Below are 17,746 nucleotides of genomic sequence, written 5' to 3' on the forward strand. Positions count from 1 at the left end.
AAGTTCATTCAAAAAAACACACCTAAAGGTCCCATTTGCTTTATTTTTTGGTGCAATATAATATACATAACCATGTCTTCAGTGGTGTATAAAGAGCGTTATGTTTTTAACACTACAATGAGCTATTTCTATCTACATACACTGTGGGTCCCCTAACGTGGAATTTCCAATGTTTTTTCTACGGAAGCCCTTAATGGACAAACCGCTACAGAGCATGTTTCGTAAAAATCTACTTCAGCAAAGAAGTGAATATGTGACAATATCATAGTACTGTGCCAGTCTCCGTATGCTTCGAAAAGGAGAGGCTAAGTGAGCCATCGGTTGCTCTTCACAACCTCCTCACTGCTAGATGGCGCAACATTTTATACACTGGACCTTTCAGACTGAGTTAAAATGTCAGTGTACATTCAACAATAAAGAATAATTTCGTATGAATTTCAAAATCCTTTCCTTTGAAATGATGCAAAAAGAAATGGCAAGTAACCGTTTTTAATGTCTCTTGCTCCAGGGGCTCCCACTATCATGATAACAAATACATAGTGGTGGTAACAGACGGTCACCCTATGAACGGATACAAGGAGCCATGTGGTGGGATCCAGGAGGCTGCCAATGAGGCCCGACAACACCGCATCAAAGTATTCGCTGTGGCCATCTCACCCGATCAGGAGGTACCGTACACAAAATATAACACAGATCAGAGGTCTGTCGTGTGTAGTGAAAGCTACAATCCGTGACCTTTGCCTCTATATCGCCATCTCGGTTTGAATATAAAATTGCAGGTTACTCATCTTGAACTGAACATAAGTTGTGTTACCAAGTTGGCGTTACTGATGTTTTGTGGTGCTATGGATCATCAGATCTATTCTTAAATATTGTTGGTTACTGCATTTGTCAAATATTGTCTTTTTCTTATTTACGTGAGTAGTAACTCGATTTAAGTAGCTGAAGAGTGAGGCAAACTTCATGCTTGTTGTCATTAGCCTGTCTGTGCAAAGTTATTAGGACATAATAATACATTTTAGGATGTGTGAGAAATAGAGACATTGAGACAAGCAAGAATTAATTTGTCATTTGTTTAATTGTTTTATTTCCAGGAGACCAGACTGTCTGTCATCGCCACAAACCAGAATTTCAGACAAAACTTCACCGCTGCAGATAAATCCCTCAGCACGCAAATGACAACCATACGGAACATCATTCACATTATCGTGAGTGTCAGGACACAAACGAGCCACAACAAAATTGTTTATGTACTTCTCTTGTGGATTTATGGGTCTGATTGAGTGAAAGACACACAGATTTAATTTTCTTGAACAAAAGGCTTTGATTGCTTGAAATTTATTTAGGAAAAAGACATAAAAAGTTGTTGCACAATCTATTCTAATTTATAGGTCTGTGTTACAGATATTATTAACTCAGATTTTTCAAAACACGTGAACACATCACCGTTTTAAATGACTAAATGTCCTTCATTGGTGCTCCATCAAAAATGTCAAGCATGACTTTAGGTCACCTGCCAACATGTTTATGTTAATGTTGCCTTCTTTTTTTTTCAGACGAACGAAACAAAAGAAGTGGTATGTTGCTCCTTATTTTCTTTATTGTATTGCAATTTGTTTGATTTTGTACATTCAGATATTTTTGTGATATTAATTGTGTCTTATCAATGTTTTCTTCATCAGTGCTGCTCCTTTGAATGCAATGTAAGTAACATTAATTATCTGTTTATTCAAACATCAGCAGTGAGAAAGCTGTCCATCTGTATAGATATAACTATTTACTGTTGTATATTATATTTACACCTATAACCGTGGTGTTGGTGTTCACCTTATAGGCACCTGGAGGCAGTGAAGGACCCCCTGGAGATCCAGGAAGCAAAGTAGGTGTCATATGTCTGCCCGTCTGTCCGGCATTTTGATAAGTCTCTTCCTGTTTGTCCGCCATTTTGTGTTTTGGTAGCTCTTGTGTTCTTTGCCTGCATTTGTTTATGTCCCTTTTATCTGTGCTTTCCCTCTGTGTTTGGATTGTTAAAATACACACTGTGCTTGGATCCTGCCTTTTGCCCATGTGTTTATTGGTATACACCAACTGTGACCCAGCAGCCGTACTCCCAAAAGGAGTTTGATTCATTCGCCAAGTCGTCCGCTCCATTGAGGATCACACCCGTAAATTCATGGACCTTGCCAATCAAAGTAGCTTTTCAGATAGCTATCTCATTGACATGTTTTGCTCCAGACTCAACCACTTAAAGCTCAACTCTCCTGTAATGATCTTCGGGGGACCTTTGTAGACTTTGTGGATCGTGCCTTATTGTTGGGTGGTTCCCCCTTCACTGTGGTGAGAGTGGAGAGGGGCCCTTCCCCTAAACATTTCTTTGCCTGTTCTGGTGATCCTAAAAACGATGGTCCCAAAGGTCCCATGACCAATGGCCCAATGATCAGAGGTGGACGAGGCCGCAGAAGCTTTCCCAAAGGCGGAAGAGGCCGCAGCAACATCCCCAGAGGTGCATAAGTTCACAAGAATACCCCCAGATCCTGACAATACCAGTACAAATTCCCTATTTCCAGAAGCGGACAACCCAATATCATCTTTCTCTTTGTTGGACGACGCCACAGCAGCATCCCTAGAGGTGCACGAGGCCACAGGAACAACCCCAGAAGCAGACAAAACCAGTACAAATTCCCCTTTACCAGAGGCGGACAACCCAATGTCAGCTTCCCCTTTGTCGGACGAGGCCACAGCAATGTCCCCAGAGGTGCACGAAGCCACAGGAACACTCCTAGAAACGGATAAGGCCACAGCCGCCTCCCGAGACACGGATGAGGCAGCAGCAGCTTCCCCACAGGCGGTCTTCCATGACTTTCTTGTGCCCCCAGTGATCTCTGTTATGGCCAAAGCGGCCATCCATTCTGTAACTTTCCAAATTTCTTGTGTTTCTTGCTATGCCAAAATGGCCGTCCCTGATTTCGCTTGCTGTGATCTTCACCTGTACTGCCCTGGTCTCCAACCAACCCTCCTCTGGGGTCTTTAGCCATGCTATTTCATCATTGTGTCTGCCCTGACCTTTGTCACCGCTGAGACGCTGTTCTCCAGCTCTTCTATGGTCACCATCACCACCAGTCCCATCTTGGCCTCAAGCTACACCCTGATCCTCTTTTTACCAGCTCCACCCTTGCTGACAGCTCCTTGGCCTCAGTTTCCCTTGGCTCTCCTGTGGTCCCCAGCACATGTCCCTCTTCCTCTCTGTCCTGAACTGCTCACCTCTCCCAATAGATATTTTCCCAATTATCCGGTTTGCTGTTGGGGGCAGCTTCATATAGTGATATGTATGCTGTCCACCATTTTGCATTTCGTTATATTATCTGATCGTCCACAATTTTAAATAATACTTTATGATTCCTGCCACTATGTAGTCTTGTCCACGTTATACTACCCAGATCTATGCACCTTACACTTGTTAGAACTCATAACATCTGTATAAAACTCATTGCGTTTCGTTTGTTTGGTCTTGTGTTTGTTTGTGTCTTTGTTTACTTTGCTTTCCCTCAGTGTTCCAATTAATAAAATACACTCTGCATGTGGATCCTGCATGTTGCTCTTGTGTTTAGTTAACACCAACCGTGACTGTAACTATTGTAAAGAAGAGACAAAATGATACATTTGCTTTTGTTATCATCACCCATCCTTCCAAGTGCAAAAAACTTTTGAAAAAATCTTACATGTATTTATGTTATATTGACCTTCAATGAGGACTTTGTTAATAAAGTTTACTCTTCCTGCAGGGAGAACCTGGAAGACCAGGCATGCCGGGAGAGAAAGGAGATGTTGGTGCTCCGGTAAGCAATCTTCTGTTAATTTATAAAGAAAGTGAAGAAATTTCAATGCACAGAGGAAACGGCCTGCAGATGAATTCCTCTGGCACTTCCTTTTGTGTTTTATTTGCTTCTGATCCAGAAATCAGTGCAGACCTTTGGAATGTGGGCGAGCATTATTATTCCTCATATATGTTAGTGTCTAAACTAAAGTATTAAACTTGCATAGTTTACCTTTTCAAAACAAGAACAAATCACTTTTTAAACAAGAACTTTCACGTGATTTCAAAAAATCTTTTTAATAACAAAAAAAGAACCAATTCATAATTTTCACGTGGGTCTAAAATCATTTCCTGTTACTGTCTCATATGTCCCCTGATCTCTTTTCGATAACCAAATCAAAGCAAAATCCTGAAGTGACCCGCAGATGCAGGTCTGGTCTCATTCATTTTCTGCAGCTGTTAAAACTTCATGATCTGTCAAAATGATGGAGCTTCACTCTAAATTTGCTTAATGACATCCTTTCTGCCAAACACACAGTGTACAAATACACAAACACTGTTCTTACATTTGGGGTTTTGCTATGTAATGAGGACCTGTTCAGAAATTTGGCCCTCGAAGTTAAAGTGAAAACACATAGATGCTGGAAGATATCCAGCTAACCTATTAGATAGTTTATGGTTAGTGAGCCAGCTTTTCCATTATTTTACAGTGGATGCTGATTGTGTAGACATAACAATGTTAACAGTGTAAGACTCTTGTATAAAGTCAAAGGTGGCATATCCTCAGTAGACTTCAGAAACCTTTTTTGATCACTTGATGTCTTCATTTTCAATGTCCTACAATGTAAAACTTTGCTGTAGTTTTTGCAGCAGGTTTCCCAGTATGTTACTGTAGATTTAATTTCTACTTATTTTACTTTCCAATAAGAACTCTTTTCAATTACTTTAATCATAATTAAAACACTTTGACTTTTGAGATTCAAAACGAGCAAGAATAGACTAACATTAGCACATCAACACTGCAAAAAAATGACATTCTTCCTAAGCATTTTTCTCTTGTTTTCTTTTAAAATATTTAAAACTTCTTAAATTACGATACATTTAAATAACAAGAAAATTGACCTAAGATATTTAGTCTTGTTTTACGAAAGAAATATCTTAACTAGGAAAGTTTATGCTTAAAACTAAATTGTACATTAAATCTACAGTAAGTTACTGGCAAACCTGCTGCGAAAAGTTTTACATTGTATGTGTACTGTAATTTTTAAAATACTTGAAAATTACATTTACATTTAGCACACACTTTTATCCAGAGTGACTTACAAAGAGTTTAGTAGAGAAAAAAGTTATATGTCATATAAAATTTTTAATATATATTGTGCTATTGTGCCAAAGGGTTTGGCAGATTGCTAAATACCCTAAAGATTTTTTTTAGTAATTTGAATGACCTTAAATGTACAGTGTTGTGCCAAAAGCCACTTTTAACTGTTTAACAACTTATCAAAGATGGTAAGTTACAGTACTTTCAATACTATTGCCTATAAATTTCAACCATGGGTAGAAGAAAGATTTTTTATGTCAAAAATTCACCTTCTGTTTTTCACCGATAATCTTCTTTCATTATTTTCCTCTAATCATAATAATGTCATTAGTCCTGTTATTCACACCCCTATAAGTTTAAGTTTAACATGAAGAGGGTCAGGGAGGCAGTCGCATTGTTAACAAACATTTCTGCATCAGCTGTTTATAAGAAGCAAATCCAACAAGCCTCTTGTATTAGTCTCTGACTCTCTTTTCTCTCCATCTGTCCTATTAGGGAAATGCTGGTGATCCGGGTCCAGTCGGTTACCAAGGAATGAAGGTTTGTCTAATACTGACTCTCACAAATATTTACATCTGTTTACGTTAGACATGATTTGTGTGCTCTTGCTATGGAAATAATCGGTATTGTTTTCTTTTTCTTTTAGGGAGACCGAGGAACAAGAGGTCATAAGGTAAAAAGAGAGGGAGTTTTGCTCCTGATTTAAAACTAATTTTATCAGCACACGTTCCATGTCCGAATTCGTCTAAGGATTCATATTTGAACTACAGTGTCATTTATAAACTCTTGTTCATCCACAGGGAGACAGAGGTCATAAAGGCTTCAGGGTAAGCTGAACATTTGTCTTTATTCGTTTCAGTCTTGTTTCTTTCTGTCGTTGTCATGCACAGAAAACTTTTAATTTGAATTTCAGGGAGATAAAGGAGAACATGGTCTTGATGGCATTGATGGGAGGAAGGTGAGTGTTGTTGGTGTCTAGAAATAGCACCCAAAATGTTAAAGGGAATAAAAAATCAGTCATAATTTGCTCATTATTATTGTTAATCTATACTGCATGGAGCCTGAAAATAGATATTTTTACGTAAATGGGGAGAGATCCAAAATGCAAAATCACAGTAAACAGATATAACTCAGTTCTGAAATATAAACAGAACACAAGGTTATCAAAAACGTATTTAAAAAGTAACTGGGTAAAAAAGTCTTGTGTATTCAAACATATCTTTATGATGTTTATCTCATCTTCCTTTATTGCTTTCTCTGACAAACTGTGTGAGTTTTCAGATTAACATTATGTACAGTTGTCTACATGTTTTTTTATTTCATCTCAGAACAAACGGCATGGACGTCTATCACTTTTTTGGTTTATTTGGACAATCTTTCTATTTCTGCCTTCCATCACCTGTTTAGTGTTACCCCAATTGAATAATGGTGGTGTGGTCTGTGTGTCTGTGACCCTTGACATCATCTTGTCCTTAACCCTGGGTCGTTTTTGCTCTTCGCTCTTTTTTTCAACATGTGCAAACAGAGTCCTCAACTTATCTGAAAATTTTCCCTCAACAAATCACAATCTCTCGTCTGCACTCCCCTAATCTTCATGATACATCTTAAAGCTTTATCCAGATTTAATTTACTACATGAGTGTTGTTTTTCTTTCTCTTGAGTGTGTAGTCTCAAAATACTTTTCTCATAGCATGATGTCATTCTCAAGTTAATAGCATGCAGTTCTGTGTGTTGACCTCGCACCACACCTCCACGCTTTCTTTAACTTCTGACGTGAAGATGAGTGTTTATGATTTGCGTGTTTGTATTATATTTCATAGGGTGAGCCAGGTTTCTCTGGTCTTCCAGGCTGCAAAGGGTCTCTGGGGCCAGATGTGAGTAAAACTGTTACCTCCCCACGTGTTTACAGGAGTTTTTTGTGTGTTTATAGACACCCGTGTGTATATATCAGCTGCGTGCATAAATGTGCAAACGTGTGCATGTTATCCAAATGCATTGAGCTGCGGTTGATCTACATGCGTTTGAAATGTACACGAGTTTTAGATCTATATCTTTAAATATTGGGAGTCAATTGAGTCCCTATATACCATACAGTCAATTGCAAATGTTCTTTCACCTTTAAGCGATGTTGATTGGCGGTTTGGTATGACAGTCAGTTTTATGAGCGGCTGTTTCCACTCAGCCTCCATCTGGACACAGGATGAAGGTTGTTTGCCTCTCGAGCAGCCAAACATTTACCAAATCTGACATCCAAGCTGCTCTGAAAAATCCCCCTCTGTAGTGTGTTTGTACTTCGTTTACATTCTGTAATAAGGATATACTACAGGAAAAGTGATCAATGGTTGTACGTGCTCATTTAATCACAAATCAGCTGTTTTTATTTCATAATATAGGGCTTGCAAGGAGAACTAGGTCCTAAAGGAGATTCCGGCCAATATGGACCCAAAGGAGAGAGAGTAAGTCCATGAACCTGTCGGTGTAAAAACAGCAAGGGTATTTGGACACTTAAGCACCACTTGAGGTCTGAAAATGTTCTGCATTAGGTAACAAAATATCAAACTTTTATTGTTGGAAAAATAGCATTAGCACAATTAGCAAGAAAAACATTTGTTAGGTCTTTGGATATGAAATTGAATAACATGCAAGTAAGACAAAGTATTTGGATGGAATAAGTGTTAGTGGAACATTGTCAGGACTGACTTCATACAATCAAGTTCCTTGGGACCAACTGAGAAATGTCGAAATGCTTGTTAGCTCGGAGAAAAGGCTAGCAACATTTGTTCAAAACAGACACTATTTTGGTATTTTTACTGATTTAAGTTTTGCATAAGTGTCCAAATATATTGTCCAACCCAGCATGCCATCTATACTGTATGTATCCCACCCATGATCTACAACAATAAAACTTGAAAACTTATTTTGTGGGTGTGTTACTTTTAGGGCGACCCTGGCAAAGACGGGGAGCCAGGAAGACCTGGAAAGTATGGACCTCCAGGAATCAAGGTACAGTGACATTTTCACATTTTCATTACTTGTATGTCATTTTTCAAAATGTGATTGGTAGATGTTGGATTGATTCTCAGGGAATGCATATACTGTTAAATCCACCATGATTGTGAGTTTATTTAATAACAAATTTTATTTGGCCTCCTAATCGCTCTTCCCGTGTCATACGGGTTCCTTTGGATAAACACAAGCCAAATACATAAATGTCAATGCACTATAACTAATAGTTTATAATGGATGTTTGCCTACCCACAATCCCACTGTGTTTGTTAATTTAGGGAGATAAGGGTCTTCGTGGTGCCAAAGGTGATAAAGGCGAGAGAGGAGATGATGTGAGTGTTTCCTTTGGTCAGACAGTTTTTCATAGATCTCAGTATATGTACTGTAATAATGTTTATCTAATGTTTCATTTCATTTCTTACTCTCCTTCAGGGTAAAACAGGGAAAGATGGACCAAGTGGAGAGAAAGTAAATTAAATTTCCATTTATTTTTGCTTCTGTCTTACTGTAACTAAATGTCTTAAATAACTGTGCACCTAGACCTTTAATCTGACACATTGCTTTGTACATTTGTGTGTTTAATGTTCTGTATGTACGCAATAGCCTGTCAGCATTCATTGCAGATATTGAGAAATTTGATGTGAAATGTGTTTTATTATTATGATTATTATTAATATTATTATAGGGCACACCTGGTGAGAAAGGTGAACAAGGTTCACGTGGTAACAGAGGACCTAGAGGCGAGGCTGTGAGTATACTTTACCAGACATAACTATCCCATAATGCAATGTCAAAACCCTCAGAATAACATGAAAGGATTTTCATAATCAAATTTTAATAGAAAATATTTCTTAAGAAAGCTGTCTATTTTGTCCATCGTGAATTCATTTGATTTTCAATAATAATAAACCTTGTGTAAATAACATAGATCAAGAACTTGTCATGACAAGTCTTGATTTAATGTTGACCTGTAGCATATTTTTTCTTCCACTGATGAGTAAGATGACTGTAGCTAATGTCTAGTAAATCAAATACACATTATCAAGATGAACATAACTTGCATCGATTGTAACATATGGTCCACAAATTCATCAGATGAATGATTAGAAGTTTGATAAATGTTCTGTTCTGTTAAGTGCACTCAGAACTTAAACCATCCGTTTATATGCACTCAAGAAGTAAAAAATACTAAATATTTTAAGAAGATGCTACGAAAGTTGATATTTATGATTAATTATTGTAGGGTGAGCCAGGACCCCGAGGTGACCAAGGACGTGAGGGATCGTCTGGGCCAAACGGCGAACCGGTGAGTGGTCGTGTGGTTCACAAGTCAGTATGATTGTTTAAAGTTGACCAGCCACGTCCATAAAATAATAAAAAGCCTTGTGTGGTTAATCTGAATGTCTTTATACATTTGGGATTCTCCGAAGACCCTGTGATATCCCTTAAAAAGCCAACACTATTTTATGAGATTTTATCTTTACGCTAAATGTTTTGGTGGGATTTGCTGTCGCAGCAGTGGCTTCAGTTTAGAGTTTTTCTAATAATCCTACATTTTGCACGAATTCACAGTATACAAATTCATACAAATAAGCCACCTTGTAAATTGTTGCAAATTTCCCGTGTTCAGAAATAAGAAGTTTGGGTGGTATATAAAGTTTTTTTTAATTACCAACGTACTTTAGCTACATCAAAGCCAGGAAATATGATTTTCTGCATACTTGTCAGTTGCATGGTTTTTCTGGGAGTAAATTTATTCTAGGGAGGATCTGATTGGACAAAAATCTTTCTAGTGAGTCATCAACATTTTGAATCCAGGAGAGAGAGACTGTGCATGCAAATCTGAATATTCTGTTATTATGTAGCAGTTCTCTTCAAATAGATGTCCTCAACAATGACCTGACAGCAACAAAACTAATGTTGATTTTCATAGGGCCCATCTGGAATTATACAATGCAGAATTGTGTACCATAAAACATACGAATTAAACACGGATGAAAGCGTATGACCTCATTATAAAGGCATGTTGTTGAGGCCCCCAAATGCTCTCAGACGATTGGGCAGTTTAGCCATGATATAAGATAACATGAAGAACAAAGGAAAGCCTCCAGTGGTTTGGCCATTTGTGGTGGTTTAGCGGTGGGTGGAGAGAAGGATGAAGGATATATACGTTTCAAAGGTCAGATGGACTCCAGATGGACAGCGTTAGGCGAGTTTGAACATGAGCTGCATATGCAGTTCAACAGATGGATTTAAATACTTAAAACCAAATGTTCTTCACAGACAAAAATAGCTTTTTCTTCATGTAGTAAAAGGTGATGTCATTTGAGCATCGCTGTAGGGTTGAATGGGTGTCTGAAACTCATATAAACTATAGGTGAACTACACCCAGGTCATAATCACATTAAAAATCGTACATTGTAAGTGAAAGTTATAGAGTAATAGAAATTGTTTTGGAAGTTCAAGAAGAGTTCATGTTAGAATCGAAAGAAATCCAATTGGGTTTTTGCTATGTTTCGATCTTGGGTTGCACTAAATCCTAATTTTGACCGGAATCTGTTGCATGCATGTTGTTCAAGCACGCCAATGGAGAGATGTTGAGATTGGTTTCAGATGCCAGATCTCACTCAAGATTTCCTATCTGAAACAAGCTAATCCCCCATGATTTTCAACCTACGAGATTTCCGAGTTTTGAGGTTTACAACATCACCAGCTGCACCACAGAACTCCATCCGTGGTGGTTCTGTCAGCACTTAAGATCCCTCCGCGACTCTTGTTAATTGCAGGCCGACTTCAAACATTTTAGGAGCAGATTTCTGTTGGAGGACTCTTTTTCCTATGGCACGGTTCTTCATTTTCATAGTTCTCTCAACCGCCTGTTGTTTCTCAAAAACAGAAACTTGGGGCCCAGCTGCTCTCAGTTTTGCGTTCTCGCAATTACTGGATTATAATGTGCAAAGCATGCAACGGCAAGGTCATTGGATCAATTCCCAGTGAACATGTAAACTGTACTAAGCATACTACGGTCTATGTAGGCCAACGTTGAGTTCCTTTGAGCCTACATTTGCATTAAGTGTTTTTGAGAAAAAGATGTTGTTTCTAAAGATGTGTGCAGCTTTATGCTACAGTTATAGTATGCATTTTAAAATGAATTATGATGTGTATTACAAACGCATCAAAATTTGTAGCGTTTTAATAGAAGGAGCTGTAGCAACTGCTCCGGGAAAGAAGGATCTCTTTTATTGGTTTATATCCTGGCAGAGATTTTTTCCAATAGAGTTAAGCGGGTGGGAGGGAAAGAACCGAGTGTTCACATCGGTGGAAATCTGGATGAGTTTCTGAACTCATGAGCAGAAAGCAGTGCTCTCCAAAGCCTGTTATTTTCCTGATTTAATTCACTCATGTGTCAGATTGCTTTCATGGAAACCATGCTGCATGTGAAAATAGGCAGTAACTAAATGAAAAAGGTGATTTTTGTTGAGTCATTTACCACAAGCACAGTATATTTTTAGCCGATGACTCAGATCGAAGAAACTAAACATACGTAGATAACTTTTTAATTCCGATATGGTGTCATAGGCATGAATGGTCCTCTGTGTTCAATATCCACTCTCTTAAAAGGGATGGTTAACCCAAAGCTTAAAAAATAATTTACTCACCATATGAACACCCTTCCAAATCTCAGGTGACTAAATTGCATTGCATTCGGACATGTCCAGATATTAAAACTTAAAATATTTCTCGTAATGTCTTTTTGTTTTCCAACCTTTCTAACAGGGCGAGCCAGGAAGGCCAGGGTCACCAGGTTACCGTGGCGATGAGGGTCCTGCCGGGCCAGAGGTAGGTCCGGCATGCCAATAACTGATTTTTGGGTTGTTGCAGGCTGAAGGGTGCGGTCAGTGGTTCTCACAGCATTTACATACATTTATATTGTTCTATTGCCACACTTTGTAGGATTTATTGTTTGGTAATTTATGACATTTTCAACTCCACATGAAGAGAAATGCAATAACTGAACTTAATTTCCCATGTTGCATGTTTGTTAGGGAGCTAAAGGGCCCAGAGGAATTAAAGGATCCCCTGGAGACAGAGGCCTGATCGGGGAGAGAGTGAGTTAGTCCTGTTCATCTTTAGTGTTGAGGTTTAACAAAATTCAGTCAACCTAATAATATGTTTTTCTCTCAGGGAACTGATGGACCACCAGGAAATGGTACTGCCGGCTGCCCTGGTTTCCAGGTAAGGTTCCTGTCTCTAAAAAAAAAAAAAACTGTTGATTGCCATTTTTAGTAGAGTGAAATGTTATTCTTATGTGATTTAGGGTTATCCTGGACCAAGGGGAGACGCTGGAGAACCTGTAAGTATTCCTAACATCATTTCTCTTGTACTAATGCAGTGAAACTTGTAATAGTAATTACCAAGATGTTTTAAAACAGGGAGCGTTCCTGAATATTCCAGTATTCCTATATATCAACAAATCAGATCTGTGGTTAGGGGGTTGTGCACCATTTTTCTATAAAATAAATAATTGGAATAATTTAACACACTATTGTGTATCAATCAAAATTATATTAATAACAGATTCAAATATAATCTAAAACTTTACAATAACGTTGTATTTGTTCACATTTGTAAATGCATTCACTTGCATGAACCTAAAATGAGCAATTTAGTTTTTAACATGAATTAGTCTTTGTTAACGATGCAATTGTGCATGTAAGTCTAATATTAGTTAATTCAAATAATTAACATGAACAAAGATTAAGTCCATTTTAAAGTGATAGTTGACTCAAAAATGAAAATTCGGTCATCATTTACTCACCCTCTTGTCATTTCAATCCTGTATGACTTTTTTTCTTCTGCAGATATTTAGAAGAATGTCGGAAACCGAACAACGGCGTTACCCATTGACTTCAATTGTTCGGACACAAAACCAATGCAAGTCAACGAGAAACGCCGTTGTTCGGTTACCAACATTCTTCAAAATATCTTCTTTTGTGTTCTGCTGCAGACAGAAAGTCATACAGGTTTGAAATAACAAGATGGTGAGTTAATGATGATCATTTTTGGGTGAACTAATGCATTAAACAACAATCTTATTGTAAAGTGTTTTTGTATCTTTACACTCTATATGGAGACTGGAATTCTACGATATATTGAGATTCAGTCATTTGATTCATTAGATGTTTTAGCATTCTTCTTATGGATTCTTGCATTTGTGTTTTACTGCAATGGGTTGTTGTGTTGCAATACAATAGAAACTTGGAGAACAGCTGAGTTTGTTCTTCGCCAGCAAGTGTAAATTATCTGGACCAAAGCTCTGAGTCTGGACATTTAAAGGATGTGGTTGATCAAAGTGATTGCCTCTGACCTAAATGCTCTCTCTCTCTTGTATACTTTTTCTCTCTGAAGGGTGGAAAAGGAACTCCTGGACCCAAGGGAGATGATGGCGAGCCAGGCGACCCAGGATTAGATGTAAGTGATTTCACTTAATATTTGTTTTGTATTTATTCTCTTTTCCTTTGATCTCGCAGCGGAGTCCTCCACACCTTGATTTATTTGTGGTGCGGGTATCGCCTTTCTCCTCATTTTCTTTCCCAGCTTAACACATTTTTCATAAAGATGGTACTCTCTATTAAAGGAATGTTCTGGGTTCAAGACGTTTGGCTTTCATGACAGTATTGGTGCGTAATATTTATTGCAACTAAAAAATGACAACATTTCCCTCATTTACAAGAAAGCACTCATAATTTTAAACTCATATCTGTCAAAACTACTGTTCTCTTTCCTATGCACACTTTTTTTAATGAAGAAAAAATACTTTAATTCATTAAACCCAAAACATTCCTCTAAAGTGTAAAGCATCTGTTTTGCTCTTATGTGACGGTCACGCATACATCACACAGAATTACAGTTGTTTTCGGCTCTCTGGTTGCTGTCGCCAGATTTGAGTCCAGACAGCTGTTATGTTTCTTGATACGACATCAACAACATAAAGTTTAAAAGGTTGCTGTTTTTAAGAAGGCTACATATTTTTTAAACGCGTATATTTAAATGGCTTATGTAGGGAACTTGTGACACCAAACGTCTTCAACTATTTCTCATGCGAAAGTCTCATCACGGCCATGTTTTTTTTATACTAAGCGGGGTAAACAGCATAGTCATTGTGAAAAGCTTGTACTGTAAAACAAAATGCCAAGTCTAATGATTGAAATATTGGTTCAGATTAACAAGAGCACTATTTATTTCAGTATTAGATATTAAGTCCAGAAGTTCTTGGCAAAAGCAATTTTGACACTTTTTCTAAAGCTTGACTCCTCAGCTGGTTTACATTCTTAAACAGCCCCCAGACACTTTTGATCCAGTCAATGCGTCTCCCAACATTCTCACAAAACAACACATGTGTTCCCAAAGCAAGAGTCTTGGGATTGAACAACGCTCTTATCTAACCGTTAATGTTTTTGTGGTAAAGGGTCATGGATTTTGTCATTTCATGGTCCGGCAGTAAAATTGCAGTAGGCTCTGCATTGCAGTTAGCCCCACTGACATGACATAATTGTTTTAGAACAGCCAATGGGTCAGCTTTTGTATCTTTTGAGATTTGAATCATCAAGTACAGTACGATACTATGGGCTGTGACTTGTCCCACGTCTATTTTCCTATGGATATGGAGGGTCCCTAAGCATCCACCTAGCAACCATCCAGAACATCCTAGCAACATCCTAGTAACCATTATTAACAACTGAATTAGATTATAGATAAAGCCATTCAAATAACCTCAGAAGCCAGTAAACCAGATCTTTTTTAAGGTTGTCCATTGACAGTTTAGCTATTGTTATCTCTTTTGTTCTGACTAAACAAATGCAGTATAAGTCACAAACCAAGTACATAGATGATCATTTTAAACTCTTTTGGTCAAATCCGATGTCTTCGATGGAGATTTATTCACATGTTCCAGCCGTGCATGAGCTATGGTATATGGATCTTTTCTGAACCCACGCATGTTCAAACAACTCAAAAAAGCAATCATTCTGCACCATGTCTGTGTTAACATTCGGAAATATATTGAATTTGTTCCAGAATAAACAATTCTGTCCATCTGGGGTGGTCAGACAACCACTAGTAGCCTAAAAGTTTTGCCCATATTCATTCCCAATGGGAGCTGAACGTCTGCTGAGAATTGACAGGAAGCTGGTCTGAAATATCACAGCTTATGTTGTTGTTTATCTTGTCACACTGTTTGCAGGCATTGGAAATGTTCAAGAGATGTCACACACAATTTGGGCTTTGATCTTTTGTTCCAGGCTTATTTTTACATCAGCAAGATTAAAATGTCAATGCTTTCCTCTTCAGTGCTTTGGGCTTATCACAACAGAGGCCTGCGTGGTTTGTCTCATTATCTAAGAATCCAAATTTCAGGAAGGAAAATAAACTGTACAGGATGAAACTTTGTAACGCCTCACCAAAGATTGCATTTAATGTACAAAAGACATCTGGAACATATTCACGGTGAGGCATGATGTCATATACCATGTGACATTTAGACGTTCAAACAATCAGTTTTATCGTTTTGCTATTTAAGTTTTGTTTTTAATTGTTATGCAGTGTAAGACATAAGTTATTTGAAGTAAAGTTATTTTTGTTCCTCCATTATCAATTTATTATTTATACACAATCAAAAATCATTCAATATGAATATATTATTATCTTAATATAACTTGACACATGTCACTGTATGATTTTGTTCGACCGGCCACCCTAATTGTTAGGATATTTGTGTTCTGTTATTTTATCGCAGAGTTGGATGTTGTGTTTAAACACATAACCCATGCTTTTATCAAAGCGCTGAGTTCATGTTTGATTTCCTTCCATAAAAGCGATCCGATTTGCTTTGTTGTGGTCGTACAAGGGGACACAAAATGGAAACAAATACCTATGCTCGTAAGCTTTCATCTTCATTCATCTGTTGTTGAGTTTGGGTAATCCGCCGTCCAGACTTCTTTGCTATTCATCATTGTGTTTGTCCTCGTTAATAGTAAATGAAAAACTTCAAAAGAACAGCCTAGGCGAGCATATGTGGAAGACTTTTCAATCACTGTCTTTAGATGGAAAGTCATGATCCTTTCTCAAGAAATGATTTTCTAATTTTAAGAATTGACAACACGTTTCACTATCATAATCAGAGGAAATTGAGCAGATAGAGATTTTTTTGTTGCTTTGTTTTGTTCTCATTTTTCATAAACCCATCCCATGTGCATCACACCGTGGTTGGCTGACCGGACTACACTGGTTTGGAATGAATAAAACTTAAACATGCTCCTTAGGGACATGTTGACATAAGTTGGCTCAATGCAGAACAGGGAACTTCAAGAGTAGTCCATGTGATGGCTTTTATTTTGGCATTTTTCATACACTGTAAAAAACTGTATTTACAGGTTTTTCTATATTTTTGAAATATGTCAATTACAGAAAAAGACTAAAAATTCACCAAAACATTTTTTAAAGTCATTTTATATTAAAAACTATTATTTTACATTTTAACTGGCGCCCCAGCTGCCAGAAAATGTCATTTTTTTACAGAATATATATACTAATTTTGGATTTTAAATAAAATAATTATTTCAAGGTTTCTTATAAAATTCAATGAAAGTTCGAAACTTTGCATGCACAAAACTAAAAGAATTTGGATTTATGTACTTGAGTATAACTTGTTTTGGGACTTAAACCCAGATCAGCTCTCAAAGTTCCATCACACAAGTGAATCTTAAAGTCCTGCCTAAGGCTCTTTGTAATTCAGAACATTTGTGAAGTAAATGAGATCCACATTCGACAGGTGACTTGCTGTGAAAAGTCGATAAGGGATCAGATGCAAACAGGGATGTATATCTGAAAAGCTGTGAGTGAATCCACACTGTATAATGTTTGTACTATATGGAAAGGCCGTTATCAATCACAAGAGATGTTTGCGTGAGATTTAAACGTTCTGCAGCAGATGTGTGTTAACTGTTTATACATACTGTTGAACATGTCATTTTTCTGCAGACATCTGCTGATACGTGTGTTATCAAGCGTTAAGGATTTAAAAATACGGTGCCATAGTTTATATTAACCCTAACAATTCACCTAAGTAGTTTGATTGAGAGTAAAAGAGAGAGTTTAATACTTTTCCTTGAAAATACAACAATGAGATTTCTTTTTAATTTGATTTTTGATCTAGATAGAAGTTATGTCTATCTAGAATGTTTTTTGTTTGCTCTGTTGGTAATCCAGAACAGTTTGCCGGTGCACTTTAGTTGCATTTGTTTGGAGCATCCATAAACAATGTCCATGCGCTGCATTATACATATTTCTTCAGCCATTTGCTTTTTTCTTGACCGTCATCTTCTCACTGAACTGACATCAGTGTGTTTTATGTTTGTGGAAATAATGCTAAGAACAAGGTCTTTGATTTAATGCTGTATATAATGTACATTGAGGCCCTCTGCGGTCCTGTTCTTACTCAGGTCCTCTTCTCACATCTGCACTATTTGTCAGTGCTTTCCTCGTGTTTGTATTGAGGGTCTGCTTTTCTGCTCACCAGGACTGTTTACGAAATGTTTTTATGTCCT

General features: G+C 37.6%; 1 protein-coding gene across 1 annotated transcript in view; it reads left to right on the forward strand.

Annotated features, from left to right (window-relative positions):
* The window catches only part of col6a1 (collagen, type VI, alpha 1), a 28,997-nt gene that overhangs the window by 2,389 nt on the left and 8,862 nt on the right, over positions 1–17,746 (forward strand). Inside the window, exons 4-25 of the mRNA XM_056734966.1 lie at positions 509–668; positions 1,095–1,208; positions 1,557–1,577; positions 1,683–1,703; positions 1,835–1,879; positions 3,783–3,836; positions 5,631–5,675; positions 5,782–5,808; positions 5,936–5,962; positions 6,049–6,093; positions 6,956–7,009; positions 7,529–7,591; positions 8,076–8,138; positions 8,420–8,473; positions 8,574–8,609; positions 8,827–8,889; positions 9,385–9,447; positions 11,919–11,981; positions 12,188–12,250; positions 12,327–12,377; positions 12,460–12,495; positions 13,551–13,613. Coding sequence (XP_056590944.1) covers positions 509–668; positions 1,095–1,208; positions 1,557–1,577; positions 1,683–1,703; positions 1,835–1,879; positions 3,783–3,836; positions 5,631–5,675; positions 5,782–5,808; positions 5,936–5,962; positions 6,049–6,093; positions 6,956–7,009; positions 7,529–7,591; positions 8,076–8,138; positions 8,420–8,473; positions 8,574–8,609; positions 8,827–8,889; positions 9,385–9,447; positions 11,919–11,981; positions 12,188–12,250; positions 12,327–12,377; positions 12,460–12,495; positions 13,551–13,613 — 1,231 coding nt within the window. The remainder of the gene's footprint in view (positions 1–508; positions 669–1,094; positions 1,209–1,556; positions 1,578–1,682; positions 1,704–1,834; positions 1,880–3,782; positions 3,837–5,630; positions 5,676–5,781; positions 5,809–5,935; positions 5,963–6,048; positions 6,094–6,955; positions 7,010–7,528; positions 7,592–8,075; positions 8,139–8,419; positions 8,474–8,573; positions 8,610–8,826; positions 8,890–9,384; positions 9,448–11,918; positions 11,982–12,187; positions 12,251–12,326; positions 12,378–12,459; positions 12,496–13,550; positions 13,614–17,746) is intronic.

Source organism: Triplophysa dalaica, chromosome 21 (assembly GCF_015846415.1).
Source record: "Triplophysa dalaica isolate WHDGS20190420 chromosome 21, ASM1584641v1, whole genome shotgun sequence".
Lineage (NCBI taxonomy): Eukaryota > Metazoa > Chordata > Actinopteri > Cypriniformes > Nemacheilidae > Triplophysa > Triplophysa dalaica.